Here is a 19,805-nt window from a genome sequence, read left to right on the forward strand (position 1 = left end):
CTGGAACAAGCCTTAAGTCTCATCTGCGAAACCAGCGAAAAAATACTTAAATGAGAGCTAAATGCATTCCCCTAGTCAGATTTGCTAATGCTAACTGGAAAAAAAATCAGATCTTCTGCCTACAGTAAATTACCATGTTTGCATGAAGTTATGTTGTATGTCAACTCTCGTGTGGTACTAATAAAGATTTTTAAAGGAATATGCTGGTTCAGTAGGTTCCTGGTTCAATAGCTGCATTTAAGGCAGGAAAAAAAATGCATCCCCCAGTTTGTAAAAGAACAAACACATTGACAATTTCATGCTTACAATTGAGCAATTGCCCCATAGACTTCCATTTTAAGTAGGGATGAGTCGAAATTATTTTCGGTGGTAATTGACATTCTGCCTAAAAGGCTGTCGATGCTGCTTAACCTGCAAAGAGCTTCAATTGTACTGAACCCTGAACATCCTTTAAGCTAATGTGGTGAGTAATGGGTCTTGCCTGTGTTTTGTGTGAAATAAAATCCATTCATTACCACTAAACTACCAGGTGGTATTTAGTAGATTTTACCAGTCTATCAATGTAAGCCATCTAGTTTCTGTCAGTATTTCATCGTGTTTAGCTACTGCCATCTATTGGAGACATAATAATATGACTAGAGAAAGCATACAAAAAATAAACTCCAAAAACTTAAACTACGGTGTACTTAAACTAGTACCATGACAAATAAAACTGAGAGACAAGTTACAGTAACTCACATATTTGTGTAAGCCAATTTAAAAATAATATTTAGAAACAATGTGAACTTGTTTCATTTGAATTCACTAAAAATAGCATCGGTTGGCTAGCAATACAGGTGCTAACATAAATCACCACAAAACGACAACACGTTTGCAAACAATTGAAATGTTTCTCTCAAAAATCTGTTTATCTAAAAGCTTAAATACAAAATTACAATGATCAGACATAATATTATGACCTAACACTGATTATCTATTCATCAAGTGAACATTTTATCTTCAAAGTTGATGTGTTAGAAGCAGGAAAATTGGGCTAGTGTAAGGATTTGAGCTAGTTTGACAAGGGCCAAATTATGATGGCTAGAAGACTGGGTCAGAGCATCTCTAAAACTGCAGCTCTTGTAGGGTATTCCCGGTCTGCAGTGGTCAGTATCTATCAAAAGTGGTCCAAGGAAGGAACAGCGGTGAACCAGCGACAGAGTCATGGGTGGTCAAGGTTCATTGATGCACGTGGGGAGTGAAGGCTGGCCTGGCCTGTAGGCTGAAGGCTGGCCTGTAAAAAAAAAAAAAAAAAAAAAAAAAAAACTTTCCTTTCCTCTTTTCCTCCTCTTTCCCGCCCTACTCTAGCCTGTGCTACACTGAGAAATGTACACGGACCAAGTATTTCAGGCACTTGTTGCGCTCACTCGACTCTTCACGACCAATCGCTTATTGTACCCCCAAGTTGTAAGTCGCTTTGGATAAAAGCGTCTGCTAAATGCATAAATGTAAATGTCTGTATGGTCCGATCAAACAGACGAGCTACTGTAGCTCAAAATGCTCAAGAAGTTAATGCTGGTTCTGATAGAACGGTGTCAGAATACACAGTGCATCGCAGATTGTTGCATATGGGACTACATAGTCAGGGTGCCCATGTTGACCCCTGTCCACCGCCGAAAGTGCCAACAGTGGGCACGTGAGCATCAGAACCGGACCACGGAGCAATAGATGAATCTGGTGAATCACGTTTTCTTTTACATCACATGGATGGCTCGCTTACCTGGGGAACACATGGCACCAGGATGCACTATGGGAAGAAGGCAAGCTGGCGGAGGCAGTGTGATGCTTTGGGCAATGTTCTGCAGGGAAACCATGTGGGTGTTACTTTAACACGTGTGCACTTTAACTACCTAAGCATTGTTGCAGACCATGTACACCCTGTCATGGAAACAGTATTCCCTGGTGGCTGTGGTCTCTTCCAGCAGGATAATGCGCCCTGCCACAAAGCAAAAATGGTTCAGGAATAGTTTGAGGAGCACAACAAGAAGTTTAGTGTTGACTTGGCCTCCAAATTCACCAGATCTCAATCCAATCGAGCATCTGTGGGATGTGCTGAACAAACAAGTGATCCATAGAGACCCTACCTCGCAACTTACAGGACTAAAAGGATCTGCTGTTAACATCTTGGTGCCAGATACCACAGCACACCTTCAGGGGTCTAGTGGAGTCCAGTGGAGTCCTCGACGGGTCAGGGTTGTTTTGGCAGCAAAAGGGGGACCAACACGATATTAGGTCATAATGTTATACCTGATCGGTGTATATATTTTACCCACATGGATTGCGATCAGTGATTATAGGATAACTGATAGTTTATTTACAGCTAGTGTAAACAAAACAGATCAAGTGTGGGTGTTAACCAGAACTGAGTAATGCGTATTGACTATTCTATGGGAAATAATTAAAATCTCCATTATCTCTAAACTAGCAGGCAATAATTTGTTGCTAATAATATATCACAGTAGGCTAGGCATTTTTACGTCAGTGGTATTGTACGTGTTTATCTACTGCCATCTATTGGAGAAACAATATGATTGACCGTGCAAATCATAGTAAGGAAAATGGATAAACGGGAGTTGATGTTTCGAGGTTATATTCATGACACATTAAATTCATATAGCCTAGAGTTATTTTAAACCATATATATTATAGCATTTGTAGATCGTGCTGCAGATAATAATGACTCAAAGTGACACACAATGACGTCCGTTACCATAATACACTTTAACTTAGGAATATTAGCCATCAGCTTCTGCACAAAGACAGTCTTTTTGTCTGACTTTGCGGGGACGGAGTCGCGGAGCTCCATTTGCAGGCTAATGTTGCATAGACGATGGTCTCTCGGATGTGTGCGAGATGCCAGCAGAGACAGATGGAGGCTCCTCTTGGACGCCGACCATTGATTTCCAATGATTAGCATTAGGAAGCAGCGCTGCTCTTGATTACTGCCTGGAAACCATGAACATGTCCATTGAGTTTTAATTAACACAAAGTGAGATGCATTGCATTAACATTTTAAAAAAGATGTCAAATGAAGATCATCTTAATATTTAGTTTGGCATTCGTGTGTGGTAGAGAATTCCTTTAGACAGAAGTAGCAGCCTATTTATCTTATGTGCTGAAAATAAGAATAAATCAGACTGAAGCCTAATGTAACAGTGCATCAATGTAATCACATACTTAGATAAATTAATATTATTTACAAATGACAGAGTCTAAGATGAATTAGAAACATTTGCAGTCTACGCATGGATGATTATTTTTATTGAATGTGAGATCACAAATGTGTAAATAAATACATAAGCAATCTTAATAATTTGCATGTCAAGTAATATACAGGCTCCCCACAACGTTTGTCCATTCGTGCATGTTATACACAATACTCTGGGGAAAGTATCTGGTTTATGGAGTCATTAATGCAGTTTATCAGATGTATATGTAATTTACATCACAGTTTCATGTAAATGAAGTTAAAATATTCAGAAAACCTAAAAAATAAATATTAAATATTAAATTAAATAACAAACACAATTCTAATATTTCAGAAAAGTATCCCAGTGCATGTGGTATCATCTCAAGAAATTAAATTATAAACTGAATGAACAGAGTATGGTTCAGTTTTCAGCATTCCCGTTATGTGTACGACAGTAATTTGACGTCATAAGAGCCTTCCACCTGAAATTGGAATCAGCATGTTAATTCAGTATAAAAGAAAGATAATGGTACAAGTAGACAAGTGTAACTCACATCGAAACGTCCGATGGAAGCCGCAGTCTGGCTCGCCTGCATGATCTCAGTGAGCGCCCACATCTGCTGAATGCTGGAGGAAACCGTCTCTGGATCAGGAAGTCCCTGACCAACCAACACAAAACACACACAAACACAGCATTGTATTAAAGGCATAGTGCACTCAAAAAACATCATCAGTTACTCAACCTGACATCGTTTCCAACGTTTAGCATTATGCTTATGAAGAGAATGAACGAGGAAAGTGCGTAAGTTGAGGATGGTGTTGTTAAAGTGGCACCAAATTAAATAACTGATCAGTTTTTTACAACATAAATTAATCAAAAACCGGTGCAGCAGCTTTACAGTGATAATTGGAAATTAATTTGTATTTAGAAGAAAAGCTAAAGTATAGCTTTTCTTCTAAATACAAATTAATTTCCAATTATCACTGTAAAGCTGCTGTTTTCAAAAAGCACTATATAAATGAAGGTGACTTGACCTAAAGTAAAACTAAATTAACCAGAATAAAAGAAAATGGGGAAAAATCTTGGTATTTGCTGAAGTTGCAGATTCAGTTTTGACCAGCAAGTGGCAGTAAAGTACTGCCATAGAGATGAGAATTAAAGGTCCCATGGCATGAAATTTTCATTTTATGAGGTTTTTCAACATTAATATGAGTTCCCCTAGCCTGAATATTGTCCCCAAGTGGATAGAAATGTTGATCGGTGTAAAACCGAGTTGTGGCTGTCTTTCTCTGCCTTTGAGAAAATGACAGGCCAGACTAGCCAATCCTGAAGTCTCCTGGTTTGACGTCCAAGCAGGCACGGTTTCCTCCCTTTCCTCCGCCCAGAGAATCTGGCACGCCCATGCAAACGCTCGTCGAGAGATCATTGCATCATTGCTTGTGAACGAGTGAACGCTGGCAGTTTCTCAGTGTTTGGATGTACAAATGAAAACAGAAGTCTTTTTTCAGTTCCTTCTGATCTGTGATCAGTGATTTCTGATGTGTAGCTAATTATTTATTATTCGTGCACACAATGCGGCTTCTCTCTCTCCAGACAGAACGGTGTTTTCGTGTTTTATATCTTGTGAGTCAGTGTTTTTGTACGTCCTCGTCGCGTCTATCGGTTCTAAAAATGTGCATACAGTCATGAGTTTCTGCTCAACATCAGCAGAGATAAACCTCACACACGCCGAAGCTCGGCCTTCAACATCCCCGACCCACAGTACTGCATCTGGCCCACAGCGGAGGCACCAAACGCGGCGTGAGATTAAGCAGAAGGGGGGTAAGCTTGAGCATATCCGGGCTAGCCAGCCTAGCCCCACAATAAACTGGATTACATCCGATTACTGCTGTTGTGTCTTTGTTTGCGCTGTGTACTCAACGCGCGTCACTGACGCTTTTATTTTATTTTAAAAATAATGCTATTATCAACACTTACTTTTAACTCGTTCATCTCGACAGCTGTAATGGTACTTTGCATGTGTTACAAAGTTGGTAGAATAATGATGAAGAGACGGACTCGGTGTGACTGTTTATTCAGAACTCTCAGTTACAAACACAATAAACTCGCGCTGACTGACAGCGCTCTCATAACTCAGTAGTTACTATAAATAACTTTGTTAGCAATCGCTGAGCTCAGTCTCTGATACATTAGTGATGTCCGGTTCGCGAACGATCTTTCTTTTGAACCAGTTCTTTTTAGTGAACCGAATCAGTTCACCAAATCGGACTGAATCGTTCTAAACGGTTCGCGTCTCCAGTCAGCGCTGATCCATAATTTACTAAAGTTACTAACTTTCTGACATGAGTGACAGTCCCTCCGACTAGAAATAGACTAATAACCTAAAGTATATGCTGTAACTAAAACAGTTCAGACATGCTGAGAACTGATGTGAAGTGAACTCAGGTCCATCCGTCTCCCTGGCAGACTCGTGCCTGCTCGTGCCTCGATAAACCACGCCCCCTCCGCTCATATAAAATGCAAAGATGTCAGCCAATCACAACAGTGGGTGTTTTTACTGAAGTCTCACAGCAGACACGCCTCTTGAAGCAGGGCATTCAGCCACAGGGCAAACAGCAGTATAGAAAAAATGCCTTTTATTTCTAAATTATGACATTTTATGATGTAAAAGTCATACTAACAATATAAGTACAGCTCAGGAAACATTATAAAATAATAGAAAAATGCCATGCCATGGGACCTTTAAAGGACATATTGCAGGTTAGAGACTCCAGTGGGTCAATGTTTAGAAAAATAATGTAGGAACTAGATTTTCTTTAAAATATACTTTAAAATACGCTATTAAGGCTTTTGGAGTCGTTTTTGTGAGAAAATGTTACTTCCGCATCTAAAAATGCCAAAACCGGACGTGACATAACGAGAGGGAGTGCGGTGAATTTCAGCGATAGGATAACAATGATCCGCAATGACAGGTCGGACGCTGAGGACATTATAAATGTTTATTAATACTCATATGGCAGACCACAGCCATACAATTATGACACACAATTAGGGACAGACCAGGATTAGACAGAACAACTATTACAGGAGACAAAATTAGTTGTTGTGTGAGGAGAAACAGTGTAGAACAGAGCAGGTGTCTCCGTGAGGGACCAGTATTAGCTTATATATATGAACACTGCTCAGATTACAACACTGTACTGATTATTATCATGTCTCAGGCAATAGCAAAGCTGGTAACGTTATTGTCATCTAGTATTGATACTTAACGTTCCCAATAACAGAAACTAAAAGGCTTTGACCATCAGGAAAAGTCACACTCGTTAATATCCGTCCACACTAAACGTTATGTGATATAACGTTAGCGGTTTCTCATCACGTCGACTGATTTGGTAATTAGCAAATGTTTAAAAAACAAGACTCACGGTGCACAGTTCACGTTTTCTCCGAGCTGCATATCTGACGGATCCGGGACTGTCACATCTCCCGCCGGCGGCTGAACCACAGACAGTGTTATTGTGTTTATCCTTTATTCATTAATTCTGTGTTATGGGTTTATTTCGTGCCGATTCACCGATAGTGTGAGGATGTATATGACGTTATGAGTATGTATTTGAGTGAACTTGAATGTGCATACATGGCATGAATAAAATATTTACATTACCAGCACATAATTCAGAACTTTTTTTCGAAAAAGTGTGAGACTGTATTCATTTGTGTTAATGTACATACTTTGTATTCATCAATGTAAACACGACGGCAAATAAGCAACTTGTGTGGATGTTTATTCATCCTTTAGGCAAGCTACTGGCTGCGTGAGCACATGCTAGAAATAGAACCAACGCATATTTTTCACAACACGCAAGTGTGTTGGAAGCGTTTCCAGGAAGAATAGAATACTATAGGAAAAGCTGTTTGTCATTTTGACACGAATACATATTAATAAATGACATTTTGATGTTTGAAAGTCTAGGTTTTGACATGCAGATATAATTGTAATTAAGAAAGAAAAATATTCTCGATTTTCAAATAGAACAAAATATTCTGTAGCCTATTTTGCCGTCAATACTGCCGATATTGGGTGCGTCTCAATCAGCTCCCTAGTTCAGTAGTCAGGGCACTGATCAGGGAGTCAGCCCATTGACTTATGTCCTGATCAGTGCCCTGACTACTGAAATAGGGAGCCCATTGAGACACACCCGTGGTCTTTGTTGTATCAGTAGGTTTAACATGAAGTATAGCCCTCCCTGTACATCACCTAGCAGCAGCAGCGCCGTGTCAGACACGCTTCTGGTGTGTAAAGACATAGAAAACGCCACGTTCACATCACGTAGCCAGTGTGTAGCCAGCTTTACATGAGTATAACAATGTTTGACTCCATCATATCGCCGAGATGATAATCCTCCGGTCTAAAGCACTATACACACCACCGCGTGTTTCGAAGCAGATGCGCAAAGGGAAGTACCGTTTCTTCACCTGCACAAAATGCCACCATGCAGAATTCCTAACTTTTTTTTTTTTTTAGGAAACCTGTAGACTCGATGTCCAGACAGGCTGGACACAATAATTTAACATGACAATGATAAATTGGAATAGAAAAACTACCGAAAATACACAGACTCGTACTGAATACCAACCTATTCTGCACTGAGCCAATGCAGAGCTGGGCGAACGACTCCCTCTCGTGACGTAATATGACGTAATGTTGAAAAAAAAAGCACTTTTTCCAAGCGGCCAAGGAAACAGCCACTTTATCTACTAAATTTGTGCTCTTATGTCTTTTTAAAACATTTTAAATCCTGCATTACCTTTTCATATGGTATTTTCATACAAGGTTATATATTAATCTCGAAAAAAATTTAACCTGCAATATGCCCTTTAAAGGGGTGGTAAACCACGATTTCACTATTCTAACTTAAGCTAGCGTGTAATGTTGCTGCTTGAGCATAAACAACATCTGCAAAGTTACAACGTTCAAAGTTTAAAGCAAAGGGAGATATTTGCTTTTAAAGAAATCAGTTTCTAAGAACTACAGCAAACGGCCAGTAGGCGACTACAGACATTCCTCCAGGGTTGGTGACATCAACAGGCTCAATATTTACATAAACCCCTCCTCCGAGAATATTAAATAAGGGGGGGTGAGGCCATTTTGTATCGCGGCGCTGTTGAGGTATAGTTAGGCTGGAGTGTTGTTGCCGCGATGCCGAGGAAACGCTGTTATTTTCATCCGGATTGCAGGTCTGGGGTACTTGCTCTGTTCAGCCTTCCTTGGGACGGGGGTGCGTTGCAGAGCGTTTAACATAAAACATGTTATATGCACGTGTGTTTGAGTCAGCGGGGAATCAGGCGCGCGCAGGGCTCCCTGCAGCACATCTAACAGAGGAAAACATCCACCGTCGTCGCGATTTCAATGCCAGATTTGCACAACGTCAGCTGCGTGAAAAAAACACTGCCGGTGCGTGGATGCATGACGCGCGCGCTGCACATTTCACGGAGGACAACACAAACTTCCACAAACTTCGCGAGTTCAATACAGGATATGCACAACGGCTTGTCCTGAAAGCTGGAGTTACAAACAGAAGCTGTTCACGGGCCACAACCTGTAAGTCTGATTTATTTTTCATCGATGTGTTCCCTTTCAGTCGGTCACGTTCGACGTACGTCGGAACTGACCGACGAATTGGGATCTGTCTTCAGAGACCAATCTACTTCGAGTGTATAGAAACAAGCCAATAAACATTGGCATGCGGTTCACGCACCGCCCCGCAGCGCGGGTATAAAACACGGACGTGAACAACGCATACCGCTTTTAACTTCGGAGCCGAACGGTTTGCTGTATCAAGCTGTTTCTACGAAGAGTGTTTAAACGAGTCTCGAGGAGGATCGCTCTCTTACCTGGGTGCTGGTGTGACGGCGCGAGTCAGCGAGTGGCCGCTGCAACATACACTTGTTCCTGTGTTGGTTGGCTGGGCGTTCCGTTCATGAGTGCTCACACGCAGGCTTGCATTCGGACTGCTGTGAGCCGCGGTCATCTCCCTGAGTGCTTCAGCACTTCTAAAAGAGCATTTCCTTCTAAAAAGAGCAACACGGTTTGACTGTGTCTTTTTCAAGATGTCATTCAAACCGTGTGTTTCTGGATGCGGTTGTTTCCTGTCCTCATTTGACGGCCACGATCTCTCTCGCATGTAAACATGTGAGATTAAGTTCGTGGGTGATCCGTGTTCTCTCAGGAGGGCGTGGTCACGTCGGCGCGTTGTTCGTCTCAGGCCTTTCTCGTAAGGGCTTGAGTGTTCAGCGCGCCGTGTGCCGTCTGGCGCGGCTGACAGCGGGGGTTGCCACGGCAACTCAGCGCGTCACTCGCGCTCTGGTGCGCGGTCGAGACTGTGAAACCTCTAACGGGGTTGAGTCCCATTGCTTATTCCCCGAAATAGTTCCTTTTCTGGTGCACCAGAAAATGACTGTTTTGGCTAATAAGTCTTGGTGACCTGAGGATTTCAGTGGGGCTTCCCCGCCGGGTAACCATTCCCCGTGGGCCCCCACTCCTCTATCGCATCAGCATGCTGAGACTTTGTTCGTGGGTGGTTCATGTTCCCTTATGAGAACATGACCACGTCGGCGCGTTGTTCACCGTGCTGCCTTCTTAGGGGCTTGTGTGTTCAGCGCGCCGTGTGCCGTCGAGTCTGGCGGCCACGCCCACTGTCTCTCATGCCTGCTGGTAGCCCAGATGGGATTGCTGGTCCTTTTTTGAAAAAAGGGGGGACCTAGCATTTCATTTGTGTCTCTGGCAGAGGACAGATGTCAATTGCTGCATCGGAGAGAGGGCTGTTATGCGCTGGAGATGATGACGCTGAGTTTCCCACTATAATAGTGTGTGTGCTCATGCTGAATCAGATTCAGTGTTGACAGCCATGCCTTCCAGGGTGGCTGCCTGGATGTGCATTGGAAAAATTTAACAGTGTGGAACTATTTGGTGTCAAAATATGGAACGCCAAAAGGGCCATAATCTGTATAAATTTCTTCACTCTCTCACTACCCTCTCTCCTGCATGCACGAGGGTAGTCCCGACTCAGGGGTTATGCAGGAACTGCGTGCAGTGATGGACCTCGCTCACCGGGTGACGGAAGTCACTGCACGCTCCCTGGGTCAGGCGATGTCCACATTAGTGGTCCAGAAAGCTGGGGTTAAACCTGGCAGATATGCGTTAGCCCGACAAAGTTCGGTTCCTCAACGCCCCTGTCTGTCAGGCTGGCCTCTTCGGCGACGCTGTCGAGAACTCGCCCAGCAGTTCTTGATGGCCCAGAAGCAGATGGAGGTGATAAAAAAAAAAAAAAAAAATCCTGCCCTGACGACCAGCTGCTGCCTCCACCCAGTCGTCGGCCGCAGTGCCTCCATCTGCTTGTCGCCGAGGGCATCTCCCTGCGTCCGCCCCTGCTAGCCAAGCAGCAGCCTCCACCCAGGCAGCAGGTGGCCAGACGCAAGGGAGACGCCCAACCCGTCCAGGGTCCCGCGAGTCCGCTAGCAAGCATAAGGGCAAGCGGCCCTGAAACGGGCAGTCCAGCAGGAGGGGAACTGCTCAGGGAGACGGTGTCCGCACCCCTCCCTCCCCCGGAGGAGGACCGGGGGGGAGAATATTTTTTGGTTTCGGTTCTGCCGCTGGCTCTCCGGAGTCCAGCGGTACCCACATTCTCAGAGCAGTTTTCTTCCTCCCTGGGCCAGAGAGGCTCAAGCCGGCTGTGTGCGACGCCCCCAGGCCTTGCCACTCCTGGCTTCCACTCTCTTCTTCGCCAGTGGGCGGTGTGAGGCTAGAGGACGCCCCCGGGCCTTCTCTCCCACACACTGCCCCACCCTGGAACGCTCAGACAACACTTCGGGTCGCCTCCGGGCCGTCCGGGTTGGGTCTGAATGTTCCACCTCGCTGCCCCACCCCGGGTACGTCTGTGGTGCCGTTGGTCCGGCTGGTTCAGTCTGGGAGCCTATAGTAGCGCTCCCGGACTGTCTCGCTGGCTCATCCGTACTATCAGTCTCGGCTATGCGATTCAGTTGCGTACCGGCTTCCCAAGTACAGGGGCATCCTTTTTCACCTCCGTGTGGAGCTGCGATGCCCATGTCTTGCGGTCAGAGATCGATGTCCTACTGGCGAAGGACGCGGTCGAGCCGGTTCCTCCAGCCGATATGAAGTCGGGGTTCTACTCCCCCCACTTCATTGTACCCAAGAAAGGCGGTGGGTTATGGCCAATCTTGGACCTGCGTGTTCTGTATCGGGCCCTCCACAAGCTTCCGTTCAGAATGTTAACGCAGAAACGCATTTTCGAATGCATCCGTCCCCAAGATTGGTTTGCAGCGATCGACCTGAAGGACGCGTACTTTCATGTCTCTATCCTTCCTCGACACAGACCGTTCCTACGCTTTGTGTTCGAGGGGAAGGCATATCCGTACAAGTCCTGCCCTTCGGGCTGTCCCTGTCGCCCCGCGTCTTCACGGAAGTCGCTGAGGCGGCCATTGTTCCACTCCGAGAACGCGGCATTCGTTATCAACTATCTCTAAGACTGGCTTATTCTCGCCCAGTCTCGAGAGCAGTTGTGCGAACACAGGGACCTGGTGCTCAGCCACCTCAGCCTGTTGGGCCTTCGGGTCAACCGAGAGGAGAGCAACTCTGTTCCACGCAGAGGATCTCTTATCTCGGTATGGAGCGGTCAACCGGACTGCGCGCCTCTCAGAGGAACGAGTCCAGTCAGTGTTGAACTGCTTGAATACATTCAAGAGCAGGACGGCGGTCCCACTGAAATTCTTTCAGAGGCTCCTGGGGCATATGGCATCTGCAGCCGCGGTAACGCCGCTCGGATTGCTTCATATGAGACCGCTTCAGCGCTGGCTACACGACCGAGTCCCGAGGTGGGCGTGGCAGAGCGGCCAGTATCGGGTCCCAGTTACCCCGTACTGTCGCCAAACCTTCAACCCTTGGTCCGACCCCTCGTTCTTACGGGCCGGAGTGCCCTTAAGACAGGTGTCCAGGCATGTTGTGGTATTCACAGATGCCTCAGCCTCGGGTTGGGGGGCCACGTACAACGGGCATGCAGTCTCGGGTCTGTGGACGGGGCCCCAGCTGCATTGGCATATCAATTGCCTGGAGTTAATGGCGGTACGTCTTGCGCTAAGTCGCTTCAAGAAGCTGCTTCAGCACAAACACGTACTGGTCCGCACGGACAGCACTGCGGCCGTTGCGTACATCAACCGTCAGGGTGGTCTGCGCTCCCGTCGCATGCTCCAACTCGCCCGCCACCTCCTCCTGTGGAGTCAGAAGCATCTGAGGTCGCTTCATGCCATTCACATCCCTGGTGCGCTGAACCAGACAGCCGACAAGCTCTCTCGTCAGTGTCCACTTCCGGGAGAGTGGCGACTCCACCCCCGGAGCGTCCAGCTGATATGGGACCTTTTCGGAGCCGCACAGGTAGACCTGTTTGCCACTCCGGACTCGTCCCATTGCCAGTGGTACTATTCCCTGAACGGGGGTACCCTCGGCACAGATGCACTGGCGCACAGCTGGCCCCGGGACCTACGCAAATATGCGTTTCCCCCAGTGAGCCTTCTAGCACAGACTCTGTGCAAGGTCAGGGAGGACGAGGAGCAGGTCTTGCTAGTTGCGCCCTACTGGCCCAACCGGACCTGGTTCGCCGAACTTACACTCCTCGCGACAGCCCCACCTTGGCCGATTCCCCTGAGGAAGGACCTTCTTTCTCAGGGAGGGGGCACTCTATGGCACCCGCGTCCAGACCTCTGGAAACTCCATGTCTGGTCCCTGGACGGGACGCGGAGGTTCTAGGTGGCCTGCCACAGGCAGTGGTAGACACCATCACTTCAGCTAGAGCCCCCTCTACAAGGCGCCTCTATGCCCTGAAGTGGAACCTGTTCGTTGACTGGTGTTCTTCTCGCCGCGAAGACCCCCGGAAGTGTTCGATTAATGTTGTGCTTTCTTTCCTACAAGATGGGTTGGAGCGAAGGCTGTCTCCCTCCACCCTGAAAGTGTACGTCGCAGCAATAGCGGCGTATCACGATGTAGTGGAAGGTAAATCCTTAGGGAAGCATGACTTAATCGTCAGGTTCCTCAGGGGTGCGAGGAGACTAAATCCTCCTCGTTCTATCTCGCTACCCTCTTGGGACTTAGCCCTGGTGCTCAGAGCACTTCAGGGCCCTCCTTTTGAGCCTTTGCAGTCCGTTGAGTTAAAAATCCTGTCTATGAAGACGGTACTCCTGACTGCATTGGCCTCAATCAAGAGGGTGGGGGACCTGCATGCGCTTTCGGTCAACGAATCGTGCCTAGAATTCGGGCCCGGTAACTCTCACGTCATCCTGAGACCCCGGCCCGGATACGTGCCCAAGGTTCCTACCACTCCCTTTCGGGACCAGGTGGTGAACCTGCAAGCGCTGCCCTCGGAGGAAGCAGACCCAGCCCTGGCTTTGTTATGTCCCGTCCGCGCTCTTCGCGCTTACGTTGACCGGACACAAAGCTTTAGGACCTCAGAGCAGCTCTTCGTCTGTTACGGAGGCCAGCAGAAGGGAAAGGCTGTCTCCAAGCAGAGGTTAGCCCACTGGATAGTGGATGCTATAGTCTTAGCGTACCAATCGCAAGACGTGCCTTGCCCGTTCGGGTTGCGAGCGCACTCCACAAGGAGTGTTGCCTCCTCCTGGGCGCTGGCTCAAGGCGCCTCGCTGACAGACATCTGTAGAGCTGCGGGCTGGGCGACACCTAACACGTTCGCTAGATTCTATAGCCTCCGTGTGGAGCCGGTTTCTTCCCGTGTACTCGCCTCCAACGGCCGGTAAACGCGAAGTGCCCGTTCCTGTGTCGGCTTGCTACGCCACTCCCGCCTATGGCCGGATACGTGCGTTATTTTTTCTCCAGTTGTGTTCCCCAGAAATGGTGAACCCTGTCGAGCTCCTCCGTCACCCCTTCGGTGTCAAGACGTGGCGGCCGTCTGACACCAGGCCTGCACCCGTATGCTTGTGGAACGTGTGTGTTAGGCTGGGTCCATATGTTGCGGTTCCCTCACGGTGACCCCATATGTGTATTTCCACGGTACCTGCTACCCTACTCGGCTAGCCCCGTGTCTTTCCCTTGACAGAGCCCGCTCTGTCGTCTCTGGGTGTGTTCTTTCCCCCCTGGGACCAGGTTGGATCCACCCCAGAGACTGCCATATGTAGTTGCTACCCAGTCAGGCTAGTCCATATGAGTATTTCCACCTCTCCTCCTCCGGAGGACGTGGCTCCGCAGCGTACCATCTCCCGAGACGGGCACGCTTTCCCAGCGTTATCCAATAGTCACGCTGAGTGGGTCTTGAGGAAACAGCAGTGTCGGACCTCCCTGCTTAAGCCCTGTCTGCTGCTCCAACTAGGAGCACCCAGTGAGCTTGAGCAGGGCGCTGGAAGGGCTAGCACCCTGGCGTTTTTGTAGGGATCCCAATTCGTCGGTCAGTTCCGACGTACGTCGAACGTGACCGACTGAAAGGGAACGTCTCGGTTACGTATGTAACCCTCGTTCCCTGAAGGAGGGAACGGAGACGTACGTCCCGTCGCCAGGTGCTGTGCTTCAGCTGCAGGCCCGAGTCACATCTCGGCTCCTCAGTTGTAAAAGCGGTATGCGTTGTTCACGTCCGTGTTTTATACCCGCGCTGCGGGGCGGTGCGTGAACCGCATGCCAATGTTTATTGGCTTGTTTCTATACACTCGAAGTAGATTGGTCTCTGAAGACAGATCCCAATTCGTCGGTCAGTTCCGACGTACGTCTCCGTTCCCTCCTTCAGGGAACGAGGGTTACATACGTAACCGAGACGTTTTCCTGTAATAGGTTGTAGCAAGGAAGTAAACAGATGACAACGCTGTTCTGCAAACCAGTCTGTTAAATGCTCATTCATACTTAACGTTATCCGACGAACACCTAACGTTACAAACACTAACGTTAAAATCTCAACAGCGAACCTGGCATTAGTGTAAATGATTCTTTGATTAGAGCTTTTATGTATTGTTTATCTACAGGCATGCTAAACATGGTTCTGTGTGTGATTTGGCTAACTTACTAGTTAAAGCCAGTGCTTAGTGTTTGTTTTGGGTTAGTTCTTGTGACAGATATTTGGCTATAATCGTTCTAAAAATACAAAAGTTAAAGTGCCATTCAGTAGCGATTATAGATCCGCAGTCTTTACTCTTGAGGACTGAACAGGTTCTGCTCGATCATCTTCACTCAAATGTTCTGGGTCTGATTCGGGCTCAGATTGGTATGGTTTTATTGACGCCGTTGTTTCTAACACTGACCAAAGCACAGCCTCCGGTAAGGGGCGTGACGTTTCCGACAAACGTGTACTAGGCGTTTAGCGAATCACAACACACTGGGCCAGCTAACCAATCTGAGCCCATCGCGTATTTTTGAGGGACTGGCTTCATACAACCCGGAAAGCATCAGACCGTTTTACAAGGAGGGACAGAGCAGTGTAGAATAAAGGTCAAATATATGAAAAATAAGGCAATTTTTTCTAAAACGAAGCATGAACACATGTTACAGTGCACCCCACAAACACAGTCAAGCCTTCAAAAGAATGTGTTTTACCACCCCTTTAATATACAGTTGCAAGAAAAAGTATGTGAACCACTTTCAGAATCTGTGAAAATGTGAATAATTTTAACTAAATAAGAGGGATCATACAAAATGCATTTTATTTTTTATTTAGTACTGTCCTGAATAAGATATTTTACATAAAACATTTTTTACATATAGTCCTCAAGACAAAAAATAGCTGAAATGATTAAAATAACCCCTTTCAAAATTTTATAAACTATTAATTCTCAATACTGTGTGTCGTTCCCTGGATGATCCATGGCTGTTTTTTGTTTTGTTTTGTGATGGTTGTTCTTGAGTCTCTTGTTTGTCCTGAGCAGTTAAACTGCCCAATGTTCTTCAGAAAAATCCTCCAGGTCCTGCACAGTGTTCAGTTTTCCAGCATCTTTTGCATATATGAACCCTCTCCAGCAGGGACTGTATGATTTTGAGATCCATCTTTTCACACTGAGGACAATTGAGGGACTCAAACACAACTATAAAAAAAAGGTTGAAACATTCACTGATGCTCCAGAAGGAAACACAATGAATGAATGTCTGGAAAACTGAAGAATGTGCAGGACCTGGAGGATTTTTCTGAAGAACATCGAGCAGTTTAACTGCTCAGGACAAACAGGGGACTCATGAACAACCATCACAAAACAAAAAAACAGCTGTGGGTCATCCAGTGAACGACACGCAGTATTGAGAATCAATGTTTCATAAACTTTTGAACGGGGTTATTTTAATAAATTCAGCAATTTTTTTGTCTTGTGGACTATATGTAAAAAAAAAATAAAAAAAATATGTAAAATATCTTATTCAGGACAGTACTAAATAAAAAATAATGCATTTTCTATTATCTCTTTTATTGATCTTGATCTTGTTACTGGTGTTAGACTAATATAGGTTTTTAAAGAGAGTATATTATTCCTTTTTACAAAGTCTTGATTTAGTTTTTGGGCTCTATTAGAACAAGTTTTCATGCTTGAATGTTCAAAAACACATTGTTGCAGCTCCTTTCCAGTGTTGCCAGATAGGCCAAAATTAGTTGGGCTGATGGACAAAATTTGGGCTGGTTTGGGGTTAGTTTGGGGCTTTGAAACATTTAGGGCCCTATCATACACCCGGCGCAATGCGACACCAGGCGCAACGCAAGTGTTTTTTGCTAGTTTCAGCTCGAAGCAGTTATCATTTTCACGTCCAGTGCCATGTTGTTTAAATAGCAAATGCATTCACTGTGCATTTGTGTTATTTAAAGGGCGACCATTTTTTTCTGTCGTTAAACTAGCAAACGTGGATTCGGACATGCCCTAAATGCACCTGCACCATGCGCTTCAGACCATGTGCTCATATCGTTAAAATGGGGCCCTTAAATTTTATAGGCTAATTGGTTAACAAACAAAACCCAAGTGTGCATGTACTACATCCAATTAGTCATCATCTGGCAACCCTGCACTCCCAGTCTGTCAGTGGCCCTGTCACAAATGGCACACTTCATATGTACTTTCGGTCTTGTGGAATTGCAATGGCTGCCACGTGCACATGTCCATGAGACCATAGGGTGTCCCATTTGTCATTTTAGGATTTAGAAGGGTGCTTGCGAGCAGCCCCAAAGCCTGACTGAAGTGACTGAATGGCATTACTTCACAAAAGTGCGGACTCATAGGAAGACCTAGTGTTTAGGGTGCCATTTTGGACAGGGCTAGTAACGCTTTAGTTCCTGTCTCAATGAAACCCCTCCTTCTGAAAAGAGCACTGCAATGTGCTCTGATTGGTCGGTTGGACCAGTGTGTTAAATGTCACACCTCTTACCATAACTGTGAGATTCAACCAAGCGGCAACCTCCCCCAGTTTCTCTTGAAGCCAATACGGAAGTGATTAAACTGCAATTCATCGACCAGCCGCTAGGGACAGGCTCCAGAAGGGAGCAGAATCTCATTGAGCCCCATGTTAAAATGCCCAACTTTACAGCAGAAAAAAAAACATGTTTACAGCCTAGTACAAATTGTGGTTTTGGTCTATATATCCAATTTTGCTCTTCATAATAACTGTGAGGGGGGCACATTTTTTTATAACTCATTCGTCAAAGTTCTGCATAATTAAGGGCGTGGCCACTTTGAGTGACAGGTGGATAGCTGTTTGTCTGCTGTCTGTTAGTCATCACGTCACCTCAGCTCCAACCACATCCCGCCTTTTTGCCCATTTTCTGTTATCCGGAGTGACGAGCGATGACGCGTTGCCAAGATGGCAACGGCCAGCTCGACCCTACTTTACGCTACAAAACTGCTCTTCAGAATCCTATGGGTGACGTCACGGACACTACGTCCATATTTTTTTACAGTCTATGGTTTCAACACACTACTAAGTCAATCCATTTATTTTATGTGTACCTTGTGCGGGAATTATTTAAATGAGGAATATTGTGACGTGTTTGTTCCTGGAAGAAAACTTAAGACTACAATGGAGGTGTTTCAGGAAGCTCAGAAACAGTGACACTGATAAAGAGAATAACTCCCTTTGGAGAGACTTTGTGTTTTGTAACTTTGCAGACATTTTACACGCTCAAACAGCAACATTACACAATAAATAGGTCCTGTTTAATGTCTATATCAACAAAGCTGGGTGGACCATTCCCATATATAATGTAATATAACAATTGCAACAAATAAGAAGTACAGAAAATTCCTAACATTAAATGAAAACTCATTTACACAGTTCTTTAAATTCCAAGCTCATATTCGCCTCAAGGTTGCCACCGAACAGGTCTTTACCCCCAATTAAATACTATAGGTAAACAACAAAATTGTGAATAATGATTACTTCCTCTGCTTTTCAGGTGTTTAAACAGCTGTTTAAATAAACATTAAGTTGAGCCTTAGTCAATAAAGAGACACTTCAAACAAGCATCTTACATTTCTAATGCAAATAACAGATAAATGAGATCTGGGACATGGCCACAATGCTCAGAGATTGATAAAACGACAACCTGAGAGTTTCATACACTTCTGTAATTATCTTTTCATTCTGTTCTTAAGCAAAATTGTTAATTAACACCCCAGAGCTGCATAAATACATAAACTAAAGAGACGCTTGTGTGCTGCTAAATGAAATGGCATTAGCAGTCTTTAAAGGGAGCATTGCATATGATGTTAAACAACAAGACTTTTAATATTCATTAGATGAGAACTGTTGTGCATTAGCTATACAACAAATTATAAGACACAAAATACTCACATTCAAATCAAGGGGTTCCTCTACAGGTGTGAGAGTGGATAACCAGGCAGGAACATCTCGCTCGGAGTCCTGCACAGACAAAAACAACACATCTACTGATGAAGTTTTGGTAAAATACTGCCTCAAACTAAACAAAACCAAGCGAAAAATGCAGAACAAAAGCAAAAAACAAAACAAAAACATCTGGAGTACTGGAAAGACAAAAAATAACACAGACTGAGCAACTCTGTAAAATACTGCTTTACACAAAACAAAAACCAAGCAAAAAATCCTAACAAACACACAATAGCAAACAAAAATGGTTGACCAACACAATATTCATCATGTTGTGGTCATAATCATAATGTTATGCCTGATCGATGCAGGACCTGGAGGATTTGTGTCATTCTGTGGATCATCCAGGGAATGACACACAGTATCAATGGTTCATAAACTTTTGAACAGATCACTTTTAATAAATTAAATTAAATATATATATTTTTTGTCTTGTGGACAATATGTAAACATTTTTATGCAAAATATCTTATTCAAGACAGCACTAAATAAAAAATAACACATTTTGTATGATCTCTTTCATTTTGTTCATATTATTCACATTTTCACAGATTCTGCAAGCGGTTCACATACTTTTTCTTGCAACTATAATATATATATATATATATATATATATATATATATATATATATATATATATATATATATATATATACACACACACACACTATATGTTGACGGACATCATTTTGTGACAT

General features: G+C 44.9%; 1 protein-coding gene across 1 annotated transcript in view; it reads right to left on the reverse strand.

The window, feature by feature from the left end:
- Positions 1–2,670: 2,670 nt before the first annotated feature.
- Positions 2,671–19,805, reverse strand: part of nicn1 (nicolin 1) — a 30,259-nt gene continuing 13,124 nt past the window's right edge. Inside the window, exons 5-7 of the mRNA XM_079807748.1 lie at positions 19,054–19,122; positions 3,784–3,888; positions 2,671–3,711 (exon numbers count right to left, since the gene is read on the reverse strand). Of these exons, the coding sequence (XP_079663874.1) occupies positions 3,670–3,711; positions 3,784–3,888; positions 19,054–19,122 (216 nt within the window). The 3' untranslated portion in view covers positions 2,671–3,669. The remainder of the gene's footprint in view (positions 3,712–3,783; positions 3,889–19,053; positions 19,123–19,805) is intronic.

The sequence above is a fragment of the Gobio gobio genome, assembly GCF_949357685.1.
Source record: "Gobio gobio genome assembly, chromosome: 24".
In the NCBI taxonomy this organism is placed as follows: Eukaryota; Metazoa; Chordata; class Actinopteri; order Cypriniformes; family Gobionidae; genus Gobio; species Gobio gobio.